The sequence below is a fragment of the Anolis sagrei genome, chromosome 1 (assembly GCF_037176765.1).
Source record: "Anolis sagrei isolate rAnoSag1 chromosome 1, rAnoSag1.mat, whole genome shotgun sequence".
NCBI classification, from domain to species: domain Eukaryota; kingdom Metazoa; phylum Chordata; class Lepidosauria; order Squamata; family Dactyloidae; genus Anolis; species Anolis sagrei.
In genome coordinates this window covers 3,552,213-3,578,575 of record NC_090021.1, presented here as the reverse complement: position 1 = coordinate 3,578,575, position 26,363 = coordinate 3,552,213, and the positions used below count along the sequence as shown (strand labels likewise).

General features: G+C 43.8%; 1 protein-coding gene across 1 annotated transcript in view; it reads right to left on the bottom strand.

Moving 5' to 3' along the window:
• Positions 1 to 15,786: 15,786 nt before the first annotated feature.
• Positions 15,787 to 26,363, bottom strand: part of SCARA5 (scavenger receptor class A member 5) — a 98,527-nt gene continuing 87,950 nt past the window's right edge. The window contains exons 9-10 of the mRNA XM_067472520.1: positions 21,355 to 21,561; positions 15,787 to 20,433 (exon numbers count right to left, since the gene is read on the bottom strand). Coding sequence (XP_067328621.1) covers positions 20,261 to 20,433; positions 21,355 to 21,561 — 380 coding nt within the window. The 3' untranslated portion in view covers positions 15,787 to 20,260. The remainder of the gene's footprint in view (positions 20,434 to 21,354; positions 21,562 to 26,363) is intronic.

Below are 26,363 nucleotides of genomic sequence, written 5' to 3'. Positions count from 1 at the left end.
TTCTCCGTAAATGTAAACTGGTACACACATGCGCACACCATGTTCACATGGAATCACTTATATGTCTCATTCCAACCAACACCTCCAATGCAGTGTGTGGTTAGCACTATGCATCGCTATGCATACTTATCCATAGCTATTATCCGTAAATGTAAACTGGTACACACATGCGCACACCATGTTCACATGGAGTCAGTTATATGTCTCATTCCAACCAACACCTCCAATGCAGTGTGTGGTTAGCACTATGCATCGCTATGCATACTTATCCATAGCTATTATCCGTAAATGTAAACTGGTACACACATGCGCACACCATGTTCACATGGAGTCAGTTCTATGTCTCATTCCAACCAACACCTCCAATGCAGTGTGTGGTTAGCACTATGCATCGCTATGCATACTTATCCATAGCTATTATCCGTAAATGTAAACTGGTACACACATGCGCACACCATGTTCACATGGAGTCAGTTATATGTCTCATTCCAACCAACACCTCCAATGCAGTGTGTGGTTAGCACTATGCATCGCTATGCATACTTATCCATAGCTATTATCCGTAAATGTAAACTGGTACCTACATGCGCGCACCATGTTCACATGGAGTCAGTTATATGTCTCATTCCAACCAACACCTCCAATGCAGTGTGTGGTTAGCACTATGCATCGCTATGCATACTTATCCATAGCTATTATCCGTAAATGTAAACTGGTACACACATGCGCACACCATGTTCACATGGAGTCAGTTCTATGTCTCATTCCAACCAACACCTCCAATGCAGTGTGTGGTTAGCACTATGCATCGCTATGCATACTTATCCATAGCTATTATCCGTAAATGTAAACTGGTACACACATGCGCACACCATGTTCACATGGAGTCAGTTCTATGTCTCATTCCAACCAACACCTCCAATGCAGTGTGTGGTTAGCACTATGCATCGCTATGCATACTTATCCATAGCTATTCTCCGTAAATGTAAACTGGTACACACAAGTGCACACCATGTTCACATGGAGTCAGTTTTATGTCTCATTCCAACCAACACCTCCAATGCAGTGTGTGGTTAGCACTATGCATCGCTATGCATACTTATCCATAGCTATTATCCGTAAATGTAAACTGGTACACACATGCGCACACCATGTTCACATGGAGTCAGTTCTATGTCTCATTCCAACCAACACCTCCAATGCAGTGTGTGGTTAGCACTATGCATCGCTATGCATACTTATCCATAGCTATTATCCGTAAATGTAAACTGGTACACACATGCGCACACCATGTTCACATGGAGTCAGTTATATGTCTCATTCCAACCAACACCTCCAATGCAGTGTGTGGTTAGCACTATGCATCGCTATGCATACTTATCCATAGCTATTCTCCGTAAATGTAAACTGGTACACACATGCGCACACCATGTTCACATGGAATCACTTATATGTCTCATTCCAACCAACACCTCCAATGCAGTGTGTGGTTAGCACTATGCATCGCTATGCATACTTATCCATAGCTATTCTCCGTAAATGTAAACTGGTACACACATGCGCACACCATGTTCACATGGAGTCAGTTCTATGTCTCATTCCAACCAACACCTCCAATGCAGTGTGTGGTTAGCACTATGCATCGCTATGCATACTTATCCATAGCTATTATCCGTAAATGTAAACTGGTACACACATGCGCACACCATGTTCACATGGAGTCAGTTCTATGTCTCATTCCAACCAACACCTCCAATGCAGTGTGTGGTTAGCACTATGCATCGCTATGCATACTTATCCATAGCTATTATCCGTAAATGTAAACTGGTACACACATGCGCACACCATGTTCACATGGAGTCAGTTCTATGTCTCATTCCAACCAACACCTCCAATGCAGTGTGTGGTTAGCACTATGCATCGCTATGCATACTTATCCATAGCTATTATCCGTAAATGTAAACTGGTACACACATGCGCACACCATGTTCACATGGAGTCAGTTCTATGTCTCATTCCAACCAACACCTCCAATGCAGTGTGTGGTTAGCACTATGCATCGCTATGCATACTTATCCATAGCTATTATCCGTAAATGTAAACTGGTACACACATGCGCACACCATGTTCACATGGAGTCAGTTCTATGTCTCATTCCAACCAACACCTCCAATGCAGTGTGTGGTTAGCACTATGCATCGCTATGCATACTTATCCATAGCTATTATCCGTAAATGTAAACTGGTACACACATGCGCACACCATGTTCACATGGAGTCAGTTATATGTCTCATTCCAACCAACACCTCCAATGCAGTGTGTGGTTAGCACTATGCATCGCTATGCATACTTATCCATAGCTATTATCCGTAAATGTAAACTGGTACCTACATGCGCGCACCATGTTCACATGGAGTCAGTTATATGTCTCATTCCAACCAACACCTCCAATGCAGTGTGTGGTTAGCACTATGCATCGCTATGCATACTTATCCATAGCTATTCTCCGTAAATGTAAACTGGTACACACATGCGCACACCATGTTCACATGGAATCACTTATATGTCTCATTCCAACCAACACCTCCAATGCAGTGTGTGGTTAGCACTATGCATCGCTATGCATACTTATCCATAGCTATTATCCGTAAATGTAAACTGGTACACACATGCGCACACCATGTTCACATGGAGTCAGTTCTATGTCTCATTCCAACCAACACCTCCAATGCAGTGTGTGGTTAGCACTATGCATCGCTATGCATACTTATCCATAGCTATTATCCGTAAATGTAAACTGGTACACACATGCGCACACCATGTTCACATGGAGTCAGTTCTATGTCTCATTCCAACCAACACCTCCAATGCAGTGTGTGGTTAGCACTATGCATCGCTATGCATACTTATCCATAGCTATTCTCCGTAAATGTAAACTGGTACACACAAGTGCACACCATGTTCACATGGAGTCAGTTTTATGTCTCATTCCAACCAACACCTCCAATGCAGTGTGTGGTTAGCACTATGCATCGCTATGCATACTTATCCATAGCTATTATCCGTAAATGTAAACTGGTACACACATGCGCACACCATGTTCACATGGAGTCAGTTCTATGTCTCATTCCAACCAACACCTCCAATGCAGTGTGTGGTTAGCACTATGCATCGCTATGCATACTTATCCATAGCTATTATCCGTAAATGTAAACTGGTACACACATGCGCACACCATGTTCACATGGAGTCAGTTATATGTCTCATTCCAACCAACACCTCCAATGCAGTGTGTGGTTAGCACTATGCATCGCTATGCATACTTATCCATAGCTATTCTCCGTAAATGTAAACTGGTACACACATGCGCACACCATGTTCACATGGAATCACTTATATGTCTCATTCCAACCAACACCTCCAATGCAGTGTGTGGTTAGCACTATGCATCGCTATGCATACTTATCCATAGCTATTCTCCGTAAATGTAAACTGGTACACACATGCGCACACCATGTTCACATGGAGTCAGTTCTATGTCTCATTCCAACCAACACCTCCAATGCAGTGTGTGGTTAGCACTATGCATCGCTATGCATACTTATCCATAGCTATTATCCGTAAATGTAAACTGGTACACACATGCGCACACCATGTTCACATGGAGTCAGTTCTATGTCTCATTCCAACCAACACCTCCAATGCAGTGTGTGGTTAGCACTATGCATCGCTATGCATACTTATCCATAGCTATTATCCGTAAATGTAAACTGGTACACACATGCGCACACCATGTTCACATGGAGTCAGTTCTATGTCTCATTCCAACCAACACCTCCAATGCAGTGTGTGGTTAGCACTATGCATCGCTATGCATACTTATCCATAGCTATTATCCGTAAATGTAAACTGGTACACACATGCGCACACCATGTTCACATGGAGTCAGTTTTATGTCTCATTCCAACCAACACCTCCAATGCAGTGTGTGGTTAGCACTATGCATCGCTATGCATACTTATCCATAGCTATTATCCGTAAATGTAAACTGGTACACACATGCGCACACCATGTTCACATGGAGTCAGTTTTATGTCTCATTCCAACCAACACCTCCAATGCAGTGTGTGGTTAGCACTATGCATCGCTATGCATACTTATCCATAGCTATTATCCGTAAATGTAAACTGGTACACACATGCGCACACCATGTTCACATGGAATCACTTATATGTCTCATTCCAACCAACACCTCCAATGCAGTGTGTGGTTAGCACTATGCATCGCTATGCATACTTATCCATAGCTATTATCCGTAAATGTAAACTGGTACACACATGCGCACACCATGTTCACATGGAGTCAGTTATATGTCTCATTCCAACCAACACCTCCAATGCAGTGTGTGGTTAGCACTATGCATCGCTATGCATACTTATCCATAGCTATTATCCGTAAATGTAAACTGGTACACACATGCGCACACCATGTTCACATGGAGTCAGTTCTATGTCTCATTCCAACCAACACCTCCAATGCAGTGTGTGGTTAGCACTATGCATCGCTATGCATACTTATCCATAGCTATTATCCGTAAATGTAAACTGGTACACACATGCGCACACCATGTTCACATGGAGTCAGTTATATGTCTCATTCCAACCAACACCTCCAATGCAGTGTGTGGTTAGCACTATGCATCGCTATGCATACTTATCCATAGCTATTATCCGTAAATGTAAACTGGTACACACATGCGCACACCATGTTCACATGGAGTCAGTTCTATGTCTCATTCCAACCAACACCTCCAATGCAGTGTGTGGTTAGCACTATGCATCGCTATGCATACTTATCCATAGCTATTATCCGTAAATGTAAACTGGTACCTACATGCGCGCACCATGTTCACATGGAGTCAGTTATATGTCTCATTCCAACCAACACCTCCAATGCAGTGTGTGGTTAGCACTATGCATCACTATGAATACTTATCCATAGCTATTATCCGTAAATGTAAACTGGTACACACAAGCGCACACCATGTTCACATGGAGTCAGTTTTATGTCTCATTCCAACCAACACCTCCAATGCAGTGTGTGGTTAGCACTATGCATCGCTATGCATACTTATCCATAGCTATTATCCGTAAATGTAAACTGGTACACACATGCGCACACCATGTTCACATGGAATCACTTATATGTCTCATTCCAACCAACACCTCCAATGCAGTGTGTGGTTAGCACTATGCATCGCTATGCATACTTATCCATAGCTATTATCCGTAAATGTAAACTGGTACACACATGCGCACACCATGTTCACATGGAGTCAGTTCTATGTCTCATTCCAACCAACACCTCCAATGCAGTGTGTGGTTAGCACTATGCATCGCTATGCATACTTATCCATAGCTATTATCCGTTAATGTAAACTGGTACACACATGCGCACACCATGTTCACATGGAGTCAGTTATATGTCTCATTCCAACCAACACCTCCAATGCAGTGTGTGGTTAGCACTATGCATCGCTATGCATACTTATCCATAGCTATTATCCGTAAATGTAAACTGGTACACACATGCGCACACCATGTTCACATGGAGTCAGTTCTATGTCTCATTCCAACCAACACCTCCAATGCAGTGTGTGGTTAGCACTATGCATCGCTATGCATACTTATCCATAGCTATTATCCGTAAATGTAAACTGGTACCTACATGCGCGCACCATGTTCACATGGAGTCAGTTATATGTCTCATTCCAACCAACACCTCCAATGCAGTGTGTGGTTAGCACTATGCATCACTATGAATACTTATCCATAGCTATTATCCGTAAATGTAAACTGGTACACACAAGCGCACACCATGTTCACATGGAGTCAGTTTTATGTCTCATTCCAACCAACACCTCCAATGCAGTGTGTGGTTAGCACTATGCATCGCTATGCATACTTATCCATAGCTATTATCCGTAAATGTAAACTGGTACACACATGCGCACACCATGTTCACATGGAATCACTTATATGTCTCATTCCAACCAACACCTCCAATGCAGTGTGTGGTTAGCACTATGCATCGCTATGCATACTTATCCATAGCTATTATCCGTAAATGTAAACTGGTACACACATGCGCACACCATGTTCACATGGAGTCAGTTATATGTCTCATTCCAACCAACACCTCCAATGCAGTGTGTGGTTAGCACTATGCATCGCTATGCATACTTATCCATAGCTATTATCCGTAAATGTAAACTGGTACACACATGCGCACACCATGTTCACATGGAGTCAGTTTTATGTCTCATTCCAACCAACACCTCCAATGCAGTGTGTGGTTAGCACTATGCATCGCTATGCATACTTATCCATAGCTATTATCCGTAAATGTAAACTGGTACACACATGCGCACACCATGTTCACATGGAATCACTTATATGTCTCATTCCAACCAACACCTCCAATGCAGTGTGTGGTTAGCACTATGCATCGCTATGCATACTTATCCATAGCTATTATCCGTAAATGTAAACTGGTACACACATGCGCACACCATGTTCACATGGAGTCAGCTATATGTCTCATTCCAACCAACACCTCCAATGCAGTGTGTGGTTAGCACTATGCATCGCTATGCATACTTATCCATAGCTATTATCCGTAAATGTAAACTGGTACACACATGCGCACACCATGTTCACATGGAGTCAGTTATATGTCTCATTCCAACCAACACCTCCAATGCAGTGTGTGGTTAGCACTATGCATCGCTATGCATACTTATCCATAGCTATTATCCGTAAATGTAAACTGGTACACACATGCGCACACCATGTTCACATGGAGTCAGTTTTATGTCTCATTCCAACCAACACCTCCAATGCAGTGTGTGGTTAGCACTATGCATCGCTATGCATACTTATCCATAGCTATTATCCGTAAATGTAAACTGGTACACACATGCGCACACCATGTTCACATGGAATCACTTATATGTCTCATTCCAACCAACACCTCCAATGCAGTGTGTGGTTAGCACTATGCATCGCTATGCATACTTATCCATAGCTATTATCCGTAAATGTAAACTGGTACACACATGCGCACACCATGTTCACATGGAGTCAGTTATATGTCTCATTCCAACCAACACCTCCAATGCAGTGTGTGGTTAGCACTATGCATCGCTATGCATACTTATCCATAGCTATTATCCGTAAATGTAAACTGGTACACACATGCGCACACCATGTTCACATGGAGTCAGTTCTATGTCTCATTCCAACCAACACCTCCAATGCAGTGTGTGGTTAGCACTATGCATCGCTATGCATACTTATCCATAGCTATTATCCGTAAATGTAAACTGGTACACACATGCGCACACCATGTTCACATGGAGTCAGTTATATGTCTCATTCCAACCAACACCTCCAATGCAGTGTGTGGTTAGCACTATGCATCGCTATGCATACTTATCCATAGCTATTATCCGTAAATGTAAACTGGTACACACATGCGCACACCATGTTCACATGGAGTCAGTTCTATGTCTCATTCCAACCAACACCTCCAATGCAGTGTGTGGTTAGCACTATGCATCGCTATGCATACTTATCCATAGCTATTATCCGTAAATGTAAACTGGTACCTACATGCGCGCACCATGTTCACATGGAGTCAGTTATATGTCTCATTCCAACCAACACCTCCAATGCAGTGTGTGGTTAGCACTATGCATCGCTATGCATACTTATCCATAGCTATTATCCGTAAATGTAAACTGGTACACACAAGCGCACACCATGTTCACATGGAGTCAGTTTTATGTCTCATTCCAACCAACACCTCCAATGCAGTGTGTGGTTAGCACTATGCATCGCTATGCATACTTATCCATAGCTATTATCCGTAAATGTAAACTGGTACACACATGCGCACACCATGTTCACATGGAATCACTTATATGTCTCATTCCAACCAACACCTCCAATGCAGTGTGTGGTTAGCACTATGCATCGCTATGCATACTTATCCATAGCTATTATCCGTAAATGTAAACTGGTACACACATGCGCACACCATGTTCACATGGAGTCAGTTCTATGTCTCATTCCAACCAACACCTCCAATGCAGTGTGTGGTTAGCACTATGCATCGCTATGCATACTTATCCATAGCTATTATCCGTTAATGTAAACTGGTACACACATGCGCACACCATGTTCACATGGAGTCAGTTATATGTCTCATTCCAACCAACACCTCCAATGCAGTGTGTGGTTAGCACTATGCATCGCTATGCATACTTATCCATAGCTATTATCCGTAAATGTAAACTGGTACACACATGCGCACACCATGTTCACATGGAGTCAGTTCTATGTCTCATTCCAACCAACACCTCCAATGCAGTGTGTGGTTAGCACTATGCATCGCTATGCATACTTATCCATAGCTATTATCCGTAAATGTAAACTGGTACCTACATGCGCGCACCATGTTCACATGGAGTCAGTTATATGTCTCATTCCAACCAACACCTCCAATGCAGTGTGTGGTTAGCACTATGCATCACTATGAATACTTATCCATAGCTATTATCCGTAAATGTAAACTGGTACACACAAGCGCACACCATGTTCACATGGAGTCAGTTTTATGTCTCATTCCAACCAACACCTCCAATGCAGTGTGTGGTTAGCACTATGCATCGCTATGCATACTTATCCATAGCTATTATCCGTAAATGTAAACTGGTACACACATGCGCACACCATGTTCACATGGAATCACTTATATGTCTCATTCCAACCAACACCTCCAATGCAGTGTGTGGTTAGCACTATGCATCGCTATGCATACTTATCCATAGCTATTATCCGTAAATGTAAACTGGTACACACATGCGCACACCATGTTCACATGGAGTCAGCTATATGTCTCATTCCAACCAACACCTCCAATGCAGTGTGTGGTTAGCACTATGCATCGCTATGCATACTTATCCATAGCTATTATCCGTAAATGTAAACTGGTACACACATGCGCACACCATGTTCACATGGAGTCAGTTATATGTCTCATTCCAACCAACACCTCCAATGCAGTGTGTGGTTAGCACTATGCATCGCTATGCATACTTATCCATAGCTATTATCCGTAAATGTAAACTGGTACACACATGCGCACACCATGTTCACATGGAGTCAGTTCTATGTCTCATTCCAACCAACACCTCCAATGCAGTGTGTGGTTAGCACTATGCATCGCTATGCATACTTATCCATAGCTATTATCCGTAAATGTAAACTGGTACCTACATGCGCGCACCATGTTCACATGGAGTCAGTTATATGTCTCATTCCAACCAACACCTCCAATGCAGTGTGTGGTTAGCACTATGCATCACTATGAATACTTATCCATAGCTATTATCCGTAAATGTAAACTGGTACACACATGCGCACACCATGTTCACATGGAGTCAGTTATATGTCTCATTCCAACCAACACCTCCAATGCAGTGTGTGGTTAGCACTATGCATCACTATGAATACTTATCCATAGCTATTATCCGTAAATGTAAACTGGTACACACATGCGCACACCATGTTCACATGGAGTCAGTTTTATGTCTCATTCCAACCAACACCTCCAATGCAGTGTGTGGTTAGCACTATGCATCGCTATGCATACTTATCCATAGCTATTCTCCGTAAATGTAAACTGGTACACACATGCGCACACCATGTTCACATGGAGTCAGTTTTATGTCTCATTCCAACCAACACCTCCAATGCAGTGTGTGGTTAGCACTATGCATCACTATGAATACTTATCCATAGCTATTATCCGTAAATGTAAACTGGTACACACAAGCGCACACCATGTTCACATGGAGTCAGTTTTATGTCTCATTCCAACCAACACCTCCAATGCAGTGTGTGGTTAGCACTATGCATCGCTATGCATACTTATCCATAGCTATTATCCGTAAATGTAAACTGGTACACACATGCGCACACCATGTTCACATGGAATCACTTATATGTCTCATTCCAACCAACACCTCCAATGCAGTGTGTGGTTAGCACTATGCATCGCTATGCATACTTATCCATAGCTATTATCCGTAAATGTAAACTGGTACACACATGCGCACACCATGTTCACATGGAGTCAGTTATATGTCTCATTCCAACCAACACCTCCAATGCAGTGTGTGGTTAGCACTATGCATCGCTATGCATACTTATCCATAGCTATTATCCGTAAATGTAAACTGGTACACACATGCGCACACCATGTTCACATGGAGTCAGTTCTATGTCTCATTCCAACCAACACCTCCAATGCAGTGTGTGGTTAGCACTATGCATCGCTATGCATACTTATCCATAGCTATTATCCGTAAATGTAAACTGGTACACACATGCGCACACCATGTTCACATGGAGTCAGTTATATGTCTCATTCCAACCAACACCTCCAATGCAGTGTGTGGTTAGCACTATGCATCGCTATGCATACTTATCCATAGCTATTATCCGTAAATGTAAACTGGTACACACATGCGCACACCATGTTCACATGGAGTCAGTTCTATGTCTCATTCCAACCAACACCTCCAATGCAGTGTGTGGTTAGCACTATGCATCGCTATGCATACTTATCCATAGCTATTATCCGTAAATGTAAACTGGTACCTACATGCGCGCACCATGTTCACATGGAGTCAGTTCTATGTCTCATTCCAACCAACACCTCCAATGCAGTGTGTGGTTAGCACTATGCATCGCTATGCATACTTATCCATAGCTATTATCCGTAAATGTAAACTGGTACACACATGCGCACACCATGTTCACATGGAGTCAGTTCTATGTCTCATTCCAACCAACACCTCCAATGCAGTGTGTGGTTAGCACTATGCATCGCTATGCATACTTATCCATAGCTATTATCCGTAAATGTAAACTGGTACACACATGCGCACACCATGTTCACATGGAGTCAGTTCTATGTCTCATTCCAACCAACACCTCCAATGCAGTGTGTGGTTAGCACTATGCATCGCTATGCATACTTATCCATAGCTATTATCCGTAAATGTAAACTGGTACACACATGCGCACACCATGTTCACATGGAGTCAGTTATATGTCTCATTCCAACCAACACCTCCAATGCAGTGTGTGGTTAGCACTATGCATCGCTATGCATACTTATCCATAGCTATTATCCGTAAATGTAAACTGGTACACACATGCGCACACCATGTTCACATGGAGTCAGTTCTATGTCTCATTCCAACCAACACCTCCAATGCAGTGTGTGGTTAGCACTATGCATCGCTATGCATACTTATCCATAGCTATTATCCGTAAATGTAAACTGGTACCTACATGCGCGCACCATGTTCACATGGAGTCAGTTATATGTCTCATTCCAACCAACACCTCCAATGCAGTGTGTGGTTAGCACTATGCATCACTATGAATACTTATCCATAGCTATTATCCGTAAATGTAAACTGGTACACACATGCGCACACCATGTTCACATGGAGTCAGTTATATGTCTCATTCCAACCAACACCTCCAATGCAGTGTGTGGTTAGCACTATGCATCACTATGAATACTTATCCATAGCTATTATCCGTAAATGTAAACTGGTACACACATGCGCACACCATGTTCACATGGAGTCAGTTTTATGTCTCATTCCAACCAACACCTCCAATGCAGTGTGTGGTTAGCACTATGCATCGCTATGCATACTTATCCATAGCTATTCTCCGTAAATGTAAACTGGTACACACATGCGCACACCATGTTCACATGGAGTCAGTTTTATGTCTCATTCCAACCAACACCTCCAATGCAGTGTGTGGTTAGCACTATGCATCACTATGAATACTTATCCATAGCTATTATCCGTAAATGTAAACTGGTACACACAAGCGCACACCATGTTCACATGGAGTCAGTTTTATGTCTCATTCCAACCAACACCTCCAATGCAGTGTGTGGTTAGCACTATGCATCGCTATGCATACTTATCCATAGCTATTATCCGTAAATGTAAACTGGTACACACATGCGCACACCATGTTCACATGGAATCACTTATATGTCTCATTCCAACCAACACCTCCAATGCAGTGTGTGGTTAGCACTATGCATCGCTATGCATACTTATCCATAGCTATTATCCGTAAATGTAAACTGGTACACACATGCGCACACCATGTTCACATGGAGTCAGTTATATGTCTCATTCCAACCAACACCTCCAATGCAGTGTGTGGTTAGCACTATGCATCGCTATGCATACTTATCCATAGCTATTATCCGTAAATGTAAACTGGTACACACATGCGCACACCATGTTCACATGGAGTCAGTTCTATGTCTCATTCCAACCAACACCTCCAATGCAGTGTGTGGTTAGCACTATGCATCGCTATGCATACTTATCCATAGCTATTATCCGTAAATGTAAACTGGTACCTACATGCGCGCACCATGTTCACATGGAGTCAGTTATATGTCTCATTCCAACCAACACCTCCAATGCAGTTTGTGGTTAGCACTATGCATCACTATGAATACTTATCCATAGCTATTATCCGTAAATGTAAACTGGTACACACAAGCGCACACCATGTTCACATGGAGTCAGTTTTATGTCTCATTCCAACCAACACCTCCAATGCAGTGTGTGGTTAGCACTATGCATCGCTATGCATACTTATCCATAGCTATTCTCCGTAAATGTAAACTGGTACACACATGCGCACACCATGTTCACATGGAGTCAGTTTTATGTCTCATTCCAACCAACACCTCCAATGCAGTGTGTGGTTAGCACTATGCATCGCTATGCATACTTATCCATAGCTATTATCCGTAAATGTAAACTGGTACACACATGCGCACACCATGTTCACATGGAATCACTTATATGTCTCATTCCAACCAACACCTCCAATGCAGTGTGTGGTTAGCACTATGCATCGCTATGCATACTTATCCATAGCTATTATCCGTAAATGTAAACTGGTACACACATGCGCACACCATGTTCACATGGAGTCAGTTATATGTCTCATTCCAACCAACACCTCCAATGCAGTGTGTGGTTAGCACTATGCATCGCTATGCATACTTATCCATAGCTATTATCCGTAAATGTAAACTGGTACACACATGCGCACACCATGTTCACATGGAATCACTTATATGTCTCATTCCAACCAACACCTCCAATGCAGTGTGTGGTTAGCACTATGCATCGCTATGCATACTTATCCATAGCTATTATCCGTAAATGTAAACTGGTACACACATGCGCACACCATGTTCACATGGAGTCAGTTCTATGTCTCATTCCAACCAACACCTCCAATGCAGTGTGTGGTTAGCACTATGCATCGCTATGCATACTTATCCATAGCTATTATCCGTAAATGTAAACTGGTACACACATGCGCACACCATGTTCACATGGAGTCAGTTATATGTCTCATTCCAACCAACACCTCCAATGCAGTGTGTAGTTAGCACTATGCATCGCTATGCATACTTATCCATAGCTATTATCTGTAAATGTAAACTGGTACACACATGCGCACACCATGTTCACATGAAGTCAGTTTTATGTCTCATTCCAACCAACACCTCCAATGCATTGTGTGGTTGGCACTATGCATCGCTATGCATACTTATCCATAGCTATTATCTGTAAATGTAAACTGGTACACACATGCGCACACCATGTTCACATGAAGTCAGTTTTATGTCTCATTCCAACCAACACCTCCAATGCAGTGTGTGGTTGGCACTATGCATCGCTATGCATACTTATCCATAGCTATTATCCGTAAATATACATAAATGAAATGTTATGCTTTATGAATGTGCAAGTTAATACACGCACCTACCATGTGGTTGCATCTGAATGTTTACATACACACCAATTTTATGTTGCATTCCAACCAATACTTCCGATGCATCGTAAGGTTTGCATTGTGCATTGTTATGTATTAATACGTATAATTATCTGTAAGTATTATCCATAAACATGCACAAATATTATGCATTATCGAAGGCTTTCATGGCCGGAATCACGGTTGTTGTAAGTTTTTTCGGGCTATATGGCCGTAGTCTAGAGGCATTCTCTCCTGACGTTTCGCCTTCATCTGTGGCAAGCATCCTCAGAGGTAGTGAGGTCTGTTGGAAGTAGGAAAAAGGGGTTTATATATCTGTGGAATGACCAGGGTGGGACAAAGTACTCTTGTCTGCTGGAGTTAGGTGTGAATAAAATCTAATAGAAAAGAAGCCAGGCTGGTGGCCATCGTTTCACCAAGATCTGTAATTAGTGAGTCCATTCAATTTATCATAATCCATTCCAAAGCTCTTGTCGTCATTGTCCTTGTCAATCTGCCAGATTACCCAAAGGCCTGGTCCCATATCCATGTTTTTAATTTCCTTCTAAAAGAGAGGAGGGATGACAATGATCTAATTTCACCGGGGAGTGAATTCCATAGGTGGGGGGCCACCACCAAGAAGGCCCTGTCCCTCGTCCCTGCCAGTCTTGTTTGTGACAGGGCAGACCTCACAACTTCTGAGGATGCTTGATCCCTTAACCAGGGTTTGAGCTTCTTCCAGAAGGTCATGAGGGAGAGGGCAGATCTGATCTCATGAGGGAGGGAGTTCCACAGCCAACGGGCCACCACCGAAAAGGCCCTGTCTCTCGTTCCCACCAAGCGCTGCGTTTCTCAACCTGGGGGTCGGGACCCCTGGGTGGGTCGCAAAGGGGTGTCAGAGGGGTCGCCAAAGACCACCAGAAAACACAGTATTTTTCTGTTGGTCATGGGGGTTCTGTATGGGAATTTTGACCAATTCTATCATTGGTAGGGTTCAGAATGCTCTTTGATTGTAGGTTAGCTATAAATCCCAGCAACTACAACTCCCAAATGTCAAGGTCTATTTTCCCCGAACTCCACCAGGGTTCACATTTGGGCATATTGAGTATTCATGCCAAGTCTGTCCAGATCCATCATTGTTTGCATGCACAGCGCTCTCTGAATGTAGGTGAACTACAACTCCAAAACTCAAGGTCACTGGCCACAAAACCTTTCCAGCATTTTCTGTTGGCCATGGGAGTTCTGTGTGCCATTGTTGGTGGAGTTCAGAATGGTCTTTGATTATAGGTGAACTATAAATCCCAGCAACTTCCCAAATTACAAAATCAACCCCCCACCCCACCAGTATTCAAATTTTGGCGTATCGTGTAAAGGTAAAGGTCCAGTCATGTCTGACTCTGGGGTGTGGTGCTCATCTCCATTTCTAAGCCGAAGAGCCAGCGTTGTCCGTAGACACCTCCAAGGTCATGTGGCCGGTGTGTATTTGTGATAAATTTAGTCCAGTGAATGAAAATACATCCTGCATATCAGATATTTACATGACTATTCATCACAGTAGCAAAACTACAGTTATGAAGTAGCAACAAAAATAATGTTATTGTTGGGGGTCACCACAACACGAGGAACAGTATTAAGGAGTCACGGCATTAGGAAGGTTGAGAAACACTGCCATAGATGCAGGTGAAATGTCAGAAGAGAATGCTTCTGGAACATGGCCAGGCAGCCTGGAAAACATACAACAATCCAAAGGTAGGTCCTGTGACCTTAACCCTAGGAAATGTATTCCCATTCCCTGCAGCTCATCACAGATCAGAGAACAACACGGTGCAACATCAACGGTTCCAGAATAGCACAAAACATCATATTTATTATTTCTTTTAAAAAAGCAACAATCAGCAGCTTGGTAAGCAAACAAAGTGGGGTGCCCCCCAGGCATACACACGCCGGCTTTGGCTGCTGCGTCATACATGGCTCGCCTTAACAGAATCGGTATGGTCCGGCGTCCAAAGTCCATGGGGTCAGGCAAAGACCTTGACTTTGTCCTTTTGCTTTGGTTTGCAAGCAACGAAAAAAGAGCGCTGGATGGGGAAGGACCTCCTTCTTTTCTGGAGAAGGTTTGAAACAAAGTCTGTTGACATGGCCATCTGTCGGGAGGGCTTGGGTGGTGTCTTCCTACGTAGCAGAAGGAAGGTTTGACTGATTGGCCGTTTTTAAGGCACAACACATTGGGGCAAAGGGAAATGTTTGCATGCACTCCAAATTATGGGGAGCATCAATGATAGGCTGCTAGAGAGGAACCCTCTTTTTTCAAGACCTCCAGCAATTCTGCAATGCTTCATTCAGAGGACTTTTTGGACTATGTATTGTCGAAGGCTTTCATGGCTGGAATCACTCAGTTCTTGTGGGTTTTTTCGGGCTATATGGCCATGTTCTAGAGGCATTTCTCCTGACGTTTCGCCTGCATCTATGGCAAGCATCCTCAGAGGGAGTGAGGTCTGCTGGAAATGGGGAAACAGGCAGGGACATCTAATCACCTTTCAAGAAGAGTTTGCTCCAGGCACTGTCAGCCCATTGTATGCTAATCAAGGTGGTCAGTGGAAAGACTCACATCCAGCCCAACTTACAAAAGCCTTTTGTCTCACCCTGGTCATTCCACAGATATATAAACCCCCTTTTCCCCATTTCCAGCAGACCTCACCTCTGAGGATGCTTGCCATAGATGCAGGCGAAACGTCAGGAGAAATGCCTCTAGAACATGGCCATATAACCCGAAAAAACCCACAAGAACTGACTTTTTGGACTATTTTGTGGGCTGTATGGATGACTAAGATCACAAGTCCAGCTCATGATCTGAACTCAAGAGTGAGACAAGCTTTGGGATGGGAGTTCAGCAAAAGCAAAAAAGGCTTTTTGTATGAAAGATCAGCCAAAACAGGTCTCTGCAATGATCAGGCACTTGGGATTTTGGATTCACATTGTCAAAGCCCTTTGTATTGGAAAAACAGGTCTCTGAAGTCAGCAGACTATTTATTTACACTATTTCTATCCCGTCCATATCAGCCCAAAGGTGACTCATATCCATATTTTTTCAGGGTTCCGAATTTTCTTGGATGATATTTGGGCAAAAACAGGTTTCCAAAGTGACCAGGAGAATTGTCCTGTGTTGCTGTGAGTTTTCCGGACTGTCTTACACTTCTATTCTGCCTTGGTTAGACCACACCTGGAATACTGTATCCAATTCTGGGCACCACAATTGAAGGGAGATCTTGACAAGCTGGAATGTGTCCAGAGGAGGGCAACTCACAGGATCAAAGGTCTGGAGAACAAGCCCTATGAGGAGTGGCTGAAAGACCTGGGCTTGTTTAGCTTGCAGAAGAGAAGACTGAAAGGAGACATGATAGCCATGTATAAGTATGTGAGAGGAAGTCAAAGGGAGGTGGTAGCAAGCTTGTTTTCTGGGCGCCTGGAGACTAGGACGCAATGGAACAATGGCTTCAAACTACAGGAAATGAAGAACAAGCCCTATGAGGAGCGGCTGAAAGACCTGGGCATGTTTAGCTTGCAGAAGAGAAGGCTGAGAGGAGACATGACAGCCATGTATAAGTATGTAAGAGGAAGCCACAGGGAGGAGGGAGCAAGCTTGTTTTCTGCTTCCCTGAAAACTAGGACGCCATGGAGCAATGGCTTCAAACTACAAGAAAGGAGATTCCACCTGAACATTAGGAAGAACTTCCTGATTGTGAGAGCTGTTCAGCAGTGGAACTCTCTGTCCCGGAGTGTGGTGGAGGCTCCTTCTTTGGAAGCTTTTAAAAAGAGGCTGGATGGCCATATGTCGGGGGTGCTTTGAATGCGATTTTCCTGCTTCTTGACAGAATGGGGTTGGACTGGATGGCCCATGAGGTCTCTTCCAACTCTAGGATTCTATGTTCCAGAAGCATTCTCTCCTGGCGTTTTGCCCACATCTATGGCAGGCATCCCCAGAGGTTGTGAGATCTGTTGGAAACTAGGCAAGGGAGGTTTATATATCTGTGGAATGATTTCCAAGGTAGGAGAGAGAACTCTTGTCTGTGTGAGTCAGGTGTGAATATTGCAGGTGTCCACCTTGATGAGCACTGAATGGCCTTGGAGCTTCAAAGCTTGGCTGTTTCCTGCCTGAGGGACTCCTTAGTTGGGAGGTATTAGCTGGCCCTGATTGTTTCCTGTCTGGAATTCCCCTGGGTTTTTTTAGTGTTTCTCTTTATTTATTGTTATAATTTTAGAGCTTTTTAAATACTGGCAGCCAGATTTTGTTCATGTTCATAATTTCTTCCTTTCTGTTGAAAATGTCCACATGTTCATGGATTTCAATGGCTTCTCTGTGTAGTCTGACTTGGTGGTTGTTGGTGTGGTCCAGCATTTCTGTGTTCTCAAATAATATGCTGTGTCCAGGTTGGTTCCTCAGGTGCTCTGCTACGGCTGACTTCTCTGGTTGAGTGAGTCTTGCGGTGTCTTTCATGTTCCTTGATTCATGCTTAGGCAATGCTGCTGCGTTTGGTGGTCCCCATGTAGACGTGTCCACAGCTGCATGGTATCCAGTAGACTCCTGCAGAGGTGAGAAGAACCCTCTTGTCCTTTGCTGAATGGAGGACTTGTTGGATTTTCTTGGTGGGTCTGGAGATAGTTTGTCTGTTGTGTTTCCTCATCAGCTTCCCTCTGTGGTCAGTGGTTCCCTTGATGTCTGGCAAGAACACTTTCCCTCTGGGTGGATCTTCATTTTGACTCTCGTAACGTGTTCTCGGTGGTCTTGCCGCTCTTCTGATGTCTGATGTGGAGTCTCCATTGTCCTTCAGAGCCCAGTTGAGGTGGTTCCGTTCATCTTGGAGGAGGTGGGCTTCACAGATTCTTTTTGCACAGTCTGCCAAGGCTTTAATGGGGCTTCTTTTTTGACTTGGGTGATGGTTGGAGTTTTTATGTAGATCTCTATCTGTGTGTGTAAGTTTTGGTGACAGTTGGACTTTTATGTTGGCACCTATCTATGTGTGTAGGTTTTCTGTAAACGTTGTGGCCCAATTGTTGGTTGGGTTTGCGGATGACTAGGACATCTAGAAATGGTAGTTTCCCTTCATTTTCTTTCTCCATGGTGAATTGGATGTTTGGGTGGATGCTGTTGAGGTGGTCCAGGAACTTGCTGAGTTCTTCTTCTCCACGATCAATGATCAAGGGTCTGGAGAACAAGCCCTATGAAGAGCGGCTTAAAGAGCTGGGCATGTTTAGCCTGAAGGAGAGAAGGCTGAGAGGAGACATGATAGCCATGTATAAATATGTGAGAGGAAGCCACAGGGAGGAGGGAGCAAGCTTGTTTTCTGCTTCCCTGGAGACTAGGATGCAATGGAGCCATGGCTTCAAATTACAAGAAAGGAGATTCCACCTGAACATGAGGAAGAACTTCCTGACTGTGAGAGCTGTTAAGCGGGGGAACTCTCTGCCCCATAGTGTGGTGGAGGCTCCTTCTTTGGAAGCTTTTAAACGGGCTGGATGGCCATCTGTCAGGGGTGATTTGAATGCAATATTCCTGCTTCTTGGCAAAGGGTTGGACTGGATGGCTCATGAGGTCTCTTCCAACTCTTTGATTCTATGATTCTATGATGTTGTTGTTTATTGTTTGCGTTTTCGGTTTTTCTTTATTGTAATTGTTTGGTCTTGGCCTCATGTAAGCCGCTCCAAGTCCCCATCGGGGAAATGGTGACGGGGTATAAATAAAGTTGATTGTTGTTGTTGTTGTTGGATGACTAGGACATCTAGAAATGGCAGTTTCCCTTCATTTTCCTTTTCCATGGTGAATTGGATGTTTGGGTAGATGCTGTTGAGGTGCTCCAGGAACTTGTTGAGTTCTTCTCCTCCACGACTTGAAATGGTGAAGGTGTCATCCACATATCTGAACCATATCGTGGGCATACTGTGTTCTGGATCCATGTTATCAAAGCTTTTTGAATGGAAGTTGGGCAAAACAAGTCTCCAAAGTGACTGGACATCTACTTCTATCTACATTTTCCAGCTAATTTTTTGAGAAGGGTTGTATATAAAGTGATATTTTGGGGGCAAAACGGCTTTTTTTGAAAATGCAGCGTTAATTGCACAAAGTAGGAAAGTCGGGAGCGTGACACCTGACCCTTTCCCCATCATCGCTGCTCTTCTATCAAAAGTCCTGAGAGGTCGAAAGGGGAAGTTAGCACCCTTTGGAGGATAGCCATGGGGCTGGCAAGAAGGAAGCCAAGAGGGCCAGTTTTCTTCCCAGGACTGGCTAGCCTTTGGAAGTCTGGAGGATGGATTTATGGGCCAAGAAGGTCCTCTGCTAGCCCCTCGCTCCCTTCACTTATGCACTTCACGCCGGCATCTTCCGCGTGGCCACAGTTTGTCTTCCCCCAGCTGGAGAAGCTGCACTGGAAGAGGAATTCTTCGGTCCCTTTGCAAGCCACGTCGTCCATCCAAATGCGCCCCTTCCCTGCAGAGAAAGAAAGGCGAGGCACGTTAGAGAAGGAAGTCCACTTCTGCATGCATCCAACGGCAACTCTCCTAGAGCATTACTACTGCCTTAGTTCCCCAACAGAAACATCCAGTCCAACCCCATTCTGCCAAGAAGCAGGAATATTGCATTCAAATCACCCCTGACAGATGGCCATCCAACCTCTGTTTAAAAGCCTCCACCACACTCTGGGGCAGAGAGTTCCACTGCTGAACAGTTCTCACAGTCAGGAAGTTCTTCCTCATGTTCAGATGGAATCTCCTCTCTTGTAGTTTGAAGCTATTGTTCCGCGTCCTAGTCTCCAGGGAAGCAGAAAACAAGCTTGCTCCCTCCTCCTCCCTGTGGCTTCCTCTCACATATTTATACATGGCTATAACATCTCCTCTCAGCCTTCTCTTCTTCAGGCTAAACATGCCCAGCTCTTTAAGCCGCTCCTCATAGGGCTTTGATCATTTTAGTCACCCTCCTCTGGACACATTCCAGCTTGTCAATATCTCTCTTCAATTGTGGTGCCCAGAATTGGACACAATATTCCAGGTGTGGTCTAACCAAAGCAGAATAGAGGGGTAGCATTACTTCCCTGGATCTAGACACTATGCTCCTCTTGATGCAGGCCAAAATCCCATTGGCTTTTTTTGCCGCCACTCACATTCCTGGCTCATGTTTAACTTGTTGTCCACGAGGACGCCAAGATCTTTTTCACATGTACTGCTCTCGAGCCAGGCATTGTCCCCCATTCTGCAGAAGAGTCCCTCCAAGACCCATCCCTGCAAGTCACCCCAGAAGGATACCGTGGTCTATGGTATCAAAGGCCGCTGAGAAGTCCAGAAGAACCAACTCTAGGTGTCTACAACCACCTGTGCTTTACCTTGACCAAAGGCAGCCATCTCAGTGCTTTACCTTGACCAAAGGCAGCCATCCGGTGAACCTCCTCCGCCCCGTCGAAGCCCAGCATCCGGCACACGACATTTCCGTCTTTAGTGTCCCAGCCGTCGTCGCAGATGGTGCCCCAGACGCGGTCGTGGAGGACTTCGACCCGTCCTTCGTGGGGTCCAGATCCTCCCACGAGGCGGACGCTGCCTTCCTGGGGATCGGTTCCTGTGGAGCCTAGAAAAGAAACCACAGGTGGAATGGTTATGCATACCTTTGGGGCAAGCATGGGCCAACTTCAGCCCTCCAGGTGTTTTGGACTTCAACTCCCACAATTCCTAACAGCCGGTAGGCTGTTAGGAATTGTGGGAGTTGAAGTCCAAAACACCTGGAGGGCTGAAGTTGGCCCATGCCTGCTCTATAGTCTCCCACACCCATGCATAGTTAATTGCATCGCTATGTCATTTCTTGAAGATGGATGACTTGAGTTGAATCCTCGTATATACTGCAACCCCTTGAAACACTATCCATTCCTGACCTCTTTGGCCTTAAGTAAACCCAGAATGGATCCAATTAGCTTTCCTTTGGGCTCCGTCGTCCGCAGGGTGCATAAATAACACGCTTGGAAGCCACTGCGATTCCAAGGCCTGGAAACAATCAAGTGCTCAAGACGCCTTGGAAAATGGGCCCGTTTTTTGGTTCTGCGTTGCATCATTTGCTTTACGGTTTTTGAGGCACAGATGCAAAGGATTCCTCTTCCCAATTTGGAAGTTCAATGCTGAAGTTGATAAAATAATAATAATAATAATAATAATAATAATAACACCACTATACACCAATATTATTAGTAATATATTACATGTAATATATAATATTCAATTATTATATTTATTAGTAGTAGTATTATATTGTATTACATTATATTATGATCAATTTTATATGTATATACAACATAAAATATTATTAGCAAAGCACAATATTAGTATTATATATTAATAAAATACATAGCATTGAAGCAAAACACTTAAAGGGGATTTATTCTGCAGCATAGATACACCCCAAGGTATCCTTGCCCATTTCCTGGAAGCTTTGATGTTGTAACACAGTTGGGTTGTTGTAGGTTTTTTCAGGCTATATGGCCATGTTCTAGAGGCATTCTCTCCTGACGTTTCGCCTGCATCTATGGCAAGCATCCTGAGAGGTACTGGGGTCTGTTGGAACTAGGAAAAAGGGTTTATAAATCTGTGGAAAGACCAGGGTGGGACAAAGGACTCTTGTCTGTTGGAGCTAGGTGTGAATGTTTCAGCTGACCACCTTGATTAGCATTTGATGGCCTGGCATTTGCACAATCCTTCCTTTGCCTGCCCCCAAAGCCAATCTCCGTAGCTGGGCCAGGGACCAAATGGTTTTCAGCAACCAATTCAGAACAAAAGGCTTGGCTTCTCCAGGTTAAGTGGGGCCAGCGACTTGGATGTCTCCCCGAGACACAAAGCAGCCGGCCTTGACAGCTCCATGGTTTGGGTTCGTTTGCGAAGGAAAACAAAAGGAAAGCAAAACGGTCCCTGGCTGGTCATGAAGCTCTTTGAATTTCGAAGCCCAGAGAAGAGATTTCACCTGCCGGAACGGCAGCTTTCCCCTTGAAGATGGTGAAAACGTCCACCTGCCCCACATAATTATGGAGACAAACCATAATTAGATTTATTGGGGTCGGGGGACTGGGCCAGAAGGACGGGATGTGCAATTACATTTCTACTGTTTTCCAACTTGGAAAAAGTGAGATTGCTCTGCGCTGCAGCTCTCAAGAAAACACAGCTCAACTTGAAACTGAAACTAAATGGCCATCTGTTGGGTATGCTTTGTTGACAGAAAGTTTTCCACCAGTATAGAAAGATGGCAAACTATTTAACCTCAGCTGACTGAAACTCAAAAGTAAGGTCACAACAACTTCTGTGACAGAACTCCAATATGCTGATGATAACATAGTGTATGCTCATTGTTATCATCCATTCGCCTTCAAATTGAGGCTAAATGGCCATCTGTTGGGAGTGCTTTGATTATACCTTGTTGACAGAAAGTTTTCCCCCAGTATGGAAATCCCATCTCAGAAAGATGGCAGACTAAAAGTCAAAAGTAAGGTCACAACATCTTCTGTGATAGAACTCCAATATGCTGATGATAACATAGTCTATGCTCATTGTTATCATCCACTTGCCTACAAATTGAGGCTAAATGACCATCTGTTGGGAGTGCTTTGATTACACCTTGTTGACAGGAAGCTTCCCACCAGTATGGAAATCTCATCTTGGAAAGATGGCAGACTAAAAGTCAAAAGTAAGGACACAACATCTTCTGTGATAGAACTCCAATATGCTGATGATAACATAGTCTATGCTCATTGTTACCATTCACTTGGCTTTAAACTGAGGCTAAATTACCATCTGTTGGGTGTGCTTTGATTATACCTTGTTGACAGAAAGTTTTCTACCAGTATGGAAATCCCATCTTGGAAAGATGGCAAGCTATTTAACCTCAGCAGACTGAAAGCCAAAAGTAAGTTCAAAACAACCTCTGTGACAGAACTCCAATATGCTGATGATAACATAGTGTATGCTCATTGTTATCATCCACTCGCCTTCAAATTGAGGCTAAATGGCCATCTGTTGGGAGTGCTTTGATTATACCTTGTTGACAGAAAGTTTTCTACCAGTATAGAAATCCCATCTTGGAAAGATGGCAAGCTATTTAACCTCAGCAGACTGAAAGTCAAAAGTAAGGTCACAATAACTTCTGTGATAGAACTCCAATATGCGGATGATAATATAGTCTATGCTCATTCTTATCACCCACTTGTCTTCAAATTGAAGCTAAATGACCATCTGTTGGGAGTGCTTTGATTATACCTCATTGACAGAAAGCTTCCCACCAGACTGAAAGTCAAAAGTAAGGTCACAACAACGTCTGTGATAGAACTCCAATATGCTGATGATAATGTAGTCTGTGCTCATTGTTATCATCCACTCGCTTTCAAATTGAGGCTAAATGGCCATCTGTTGGGAGTGCTTTGATTATACCTTGTTGACAGAAAGTTTTCTACCAGTATAGAAATCCCATCTTGGAAAAATGGCAAGCTATTTAACCTCAGCAGACTGAAAGCGAAAAGTGAGGTCACAACAACTTCTGTGATAGAACGTCAATATGCTGGTGATAGTGCAGTCTGTGCTCATTCAAAGGAAGGCCTGCAAGCCACTCTAAAGACCTTCCTCGCAGAAGCCTATGAAAAGCTTGACCTCTATAATTCTCAGCAACTATAATTCTCAGCAACAACAATTCCCAAATGTCAAGGTCTATTTTCCCCAAACTCCACCAGTGTTCACATTTGGGCATATGGAGTATTTGTGTCAAGTTTGGTCCAGATCCATAATTGTTTGGGTCCACAGTGTTCTCTGGATGTAGAATGCTCTTTGATTGTTGGTGAACTATAAATCCCAGCAACTGCAACTCCCAAATGTTAAGGTCTAACTCCAACTGTGTTCACATTTGGGCATACTGGGCATTTGTGCCAAGTTTAGTCCAGATCCATAATTATTTGAGTCCACAGTGCTCTCTGGATTTAGGTGAACTACAACTTCAAAACTCAAGGTCAATGCCCAACCAAATCCTTCCGGTGTTTTCTGTTGGTCATGGGAGTTCTGTGTGCCAAGGTTGGTTCAATTCTATCATTGATAGGGTTCAGAATGCTCTTTGATTGTAGGTGAACTATAAATCCCAGCAACTACAACTCCCAACTGTCAATGTCTATTTTCCCCCAAATGCCACCAGTGTTCACATTTGGGCATACTGAGTATTCTTGCCAAGTTTGGTCCAGTTCCATCATTGTTTGAGTCCCCAGTGCTCTCTGGATGTAGGTGAACTACAACTCCAAAACTCAAGGTCAATGCCCACTAAACCTTTCCAGTATTTTCTGTTGGTCATAGGAGTTCTGTTTGGTTCAGTTGTATCATTGGTTCAGTTCAGACTGCTCTTTGATTGTAGGTGAACTATAAATGAAAGCAACTACAACTCCCAAATGACATAATCAATCCCTCACCCAATCTCAGTAGTATTCAAATTTGGGTGTTTTGTGTATTTGTGTCAAATTTGGTCCAGTGAATGAAAATACATCCTGCATATTGGATATTCCCATTACAGTTCACAACAGTAGCAAAATTACAGTTATGAAGCAGCAACGAAAATAATGTTATGGTTGTGGGTCACCACAACAGGAGGAAATGTTTGGGTGTCCTCCTGGACTCATCACTTACGTTTGAAGCTCAGGCGTCGGCAGTGGCCGGAAGGGCCTTTGCACAATTAAGACTCGTACGCCAACTGCGACCGTACCTCGTGAAGGCGGATCTGGCCAGGGTGATTCATGCCTTAGTCACCTCCAGGTTGGACTACTGTAATGCACTCTACGTGGGGCTGCCCTTGAAAACGGTCCGGAAATTCCAATTGGTCCAAAGGGCGACGGCCAGGTGCTCCTTACAGGGAGAGGTCAACCCTCCTGTTTAAGGAGCTCCATTGGTTGCCGTTCATTTTCCGGTCCCAATTCAAGGTGCAGGTGCTTACAAAGAAGTGACAAGTGGAGTGCCGCAGGGTTCCGTCCTGGGCCCGGTCCTGTTCAACATCTTTATTAACGACTTAGATGAAGGGCTAGAAGGCAGGATCATCAAGTTTGCAGACGACACCAAATTGGGAGGGAGAGCCAAGACTCCAGAGAACAGGAGCAGGATTCAAAACGATCTGGACAGATTAGAGAGATGATGGGCTAAAACTAACAAAATGAAGTTCAACAGTGACAAATGCAAGATACTCCACTTTGGCAGAAATAACGAAATGGAAAGATACAGAATGGGGGACAATGAGACCTGGCTCGTGAGCAGTACGTGTGAAAAAGATCTTGGAGTCCTCGTGGACAACAAGTTAAACATGAGCCAACAATGTGATGTGGCGGCAAAAAAAGCCAATGGGATTTTGGCCTGCATCAAGAGGAGCATAGTGTC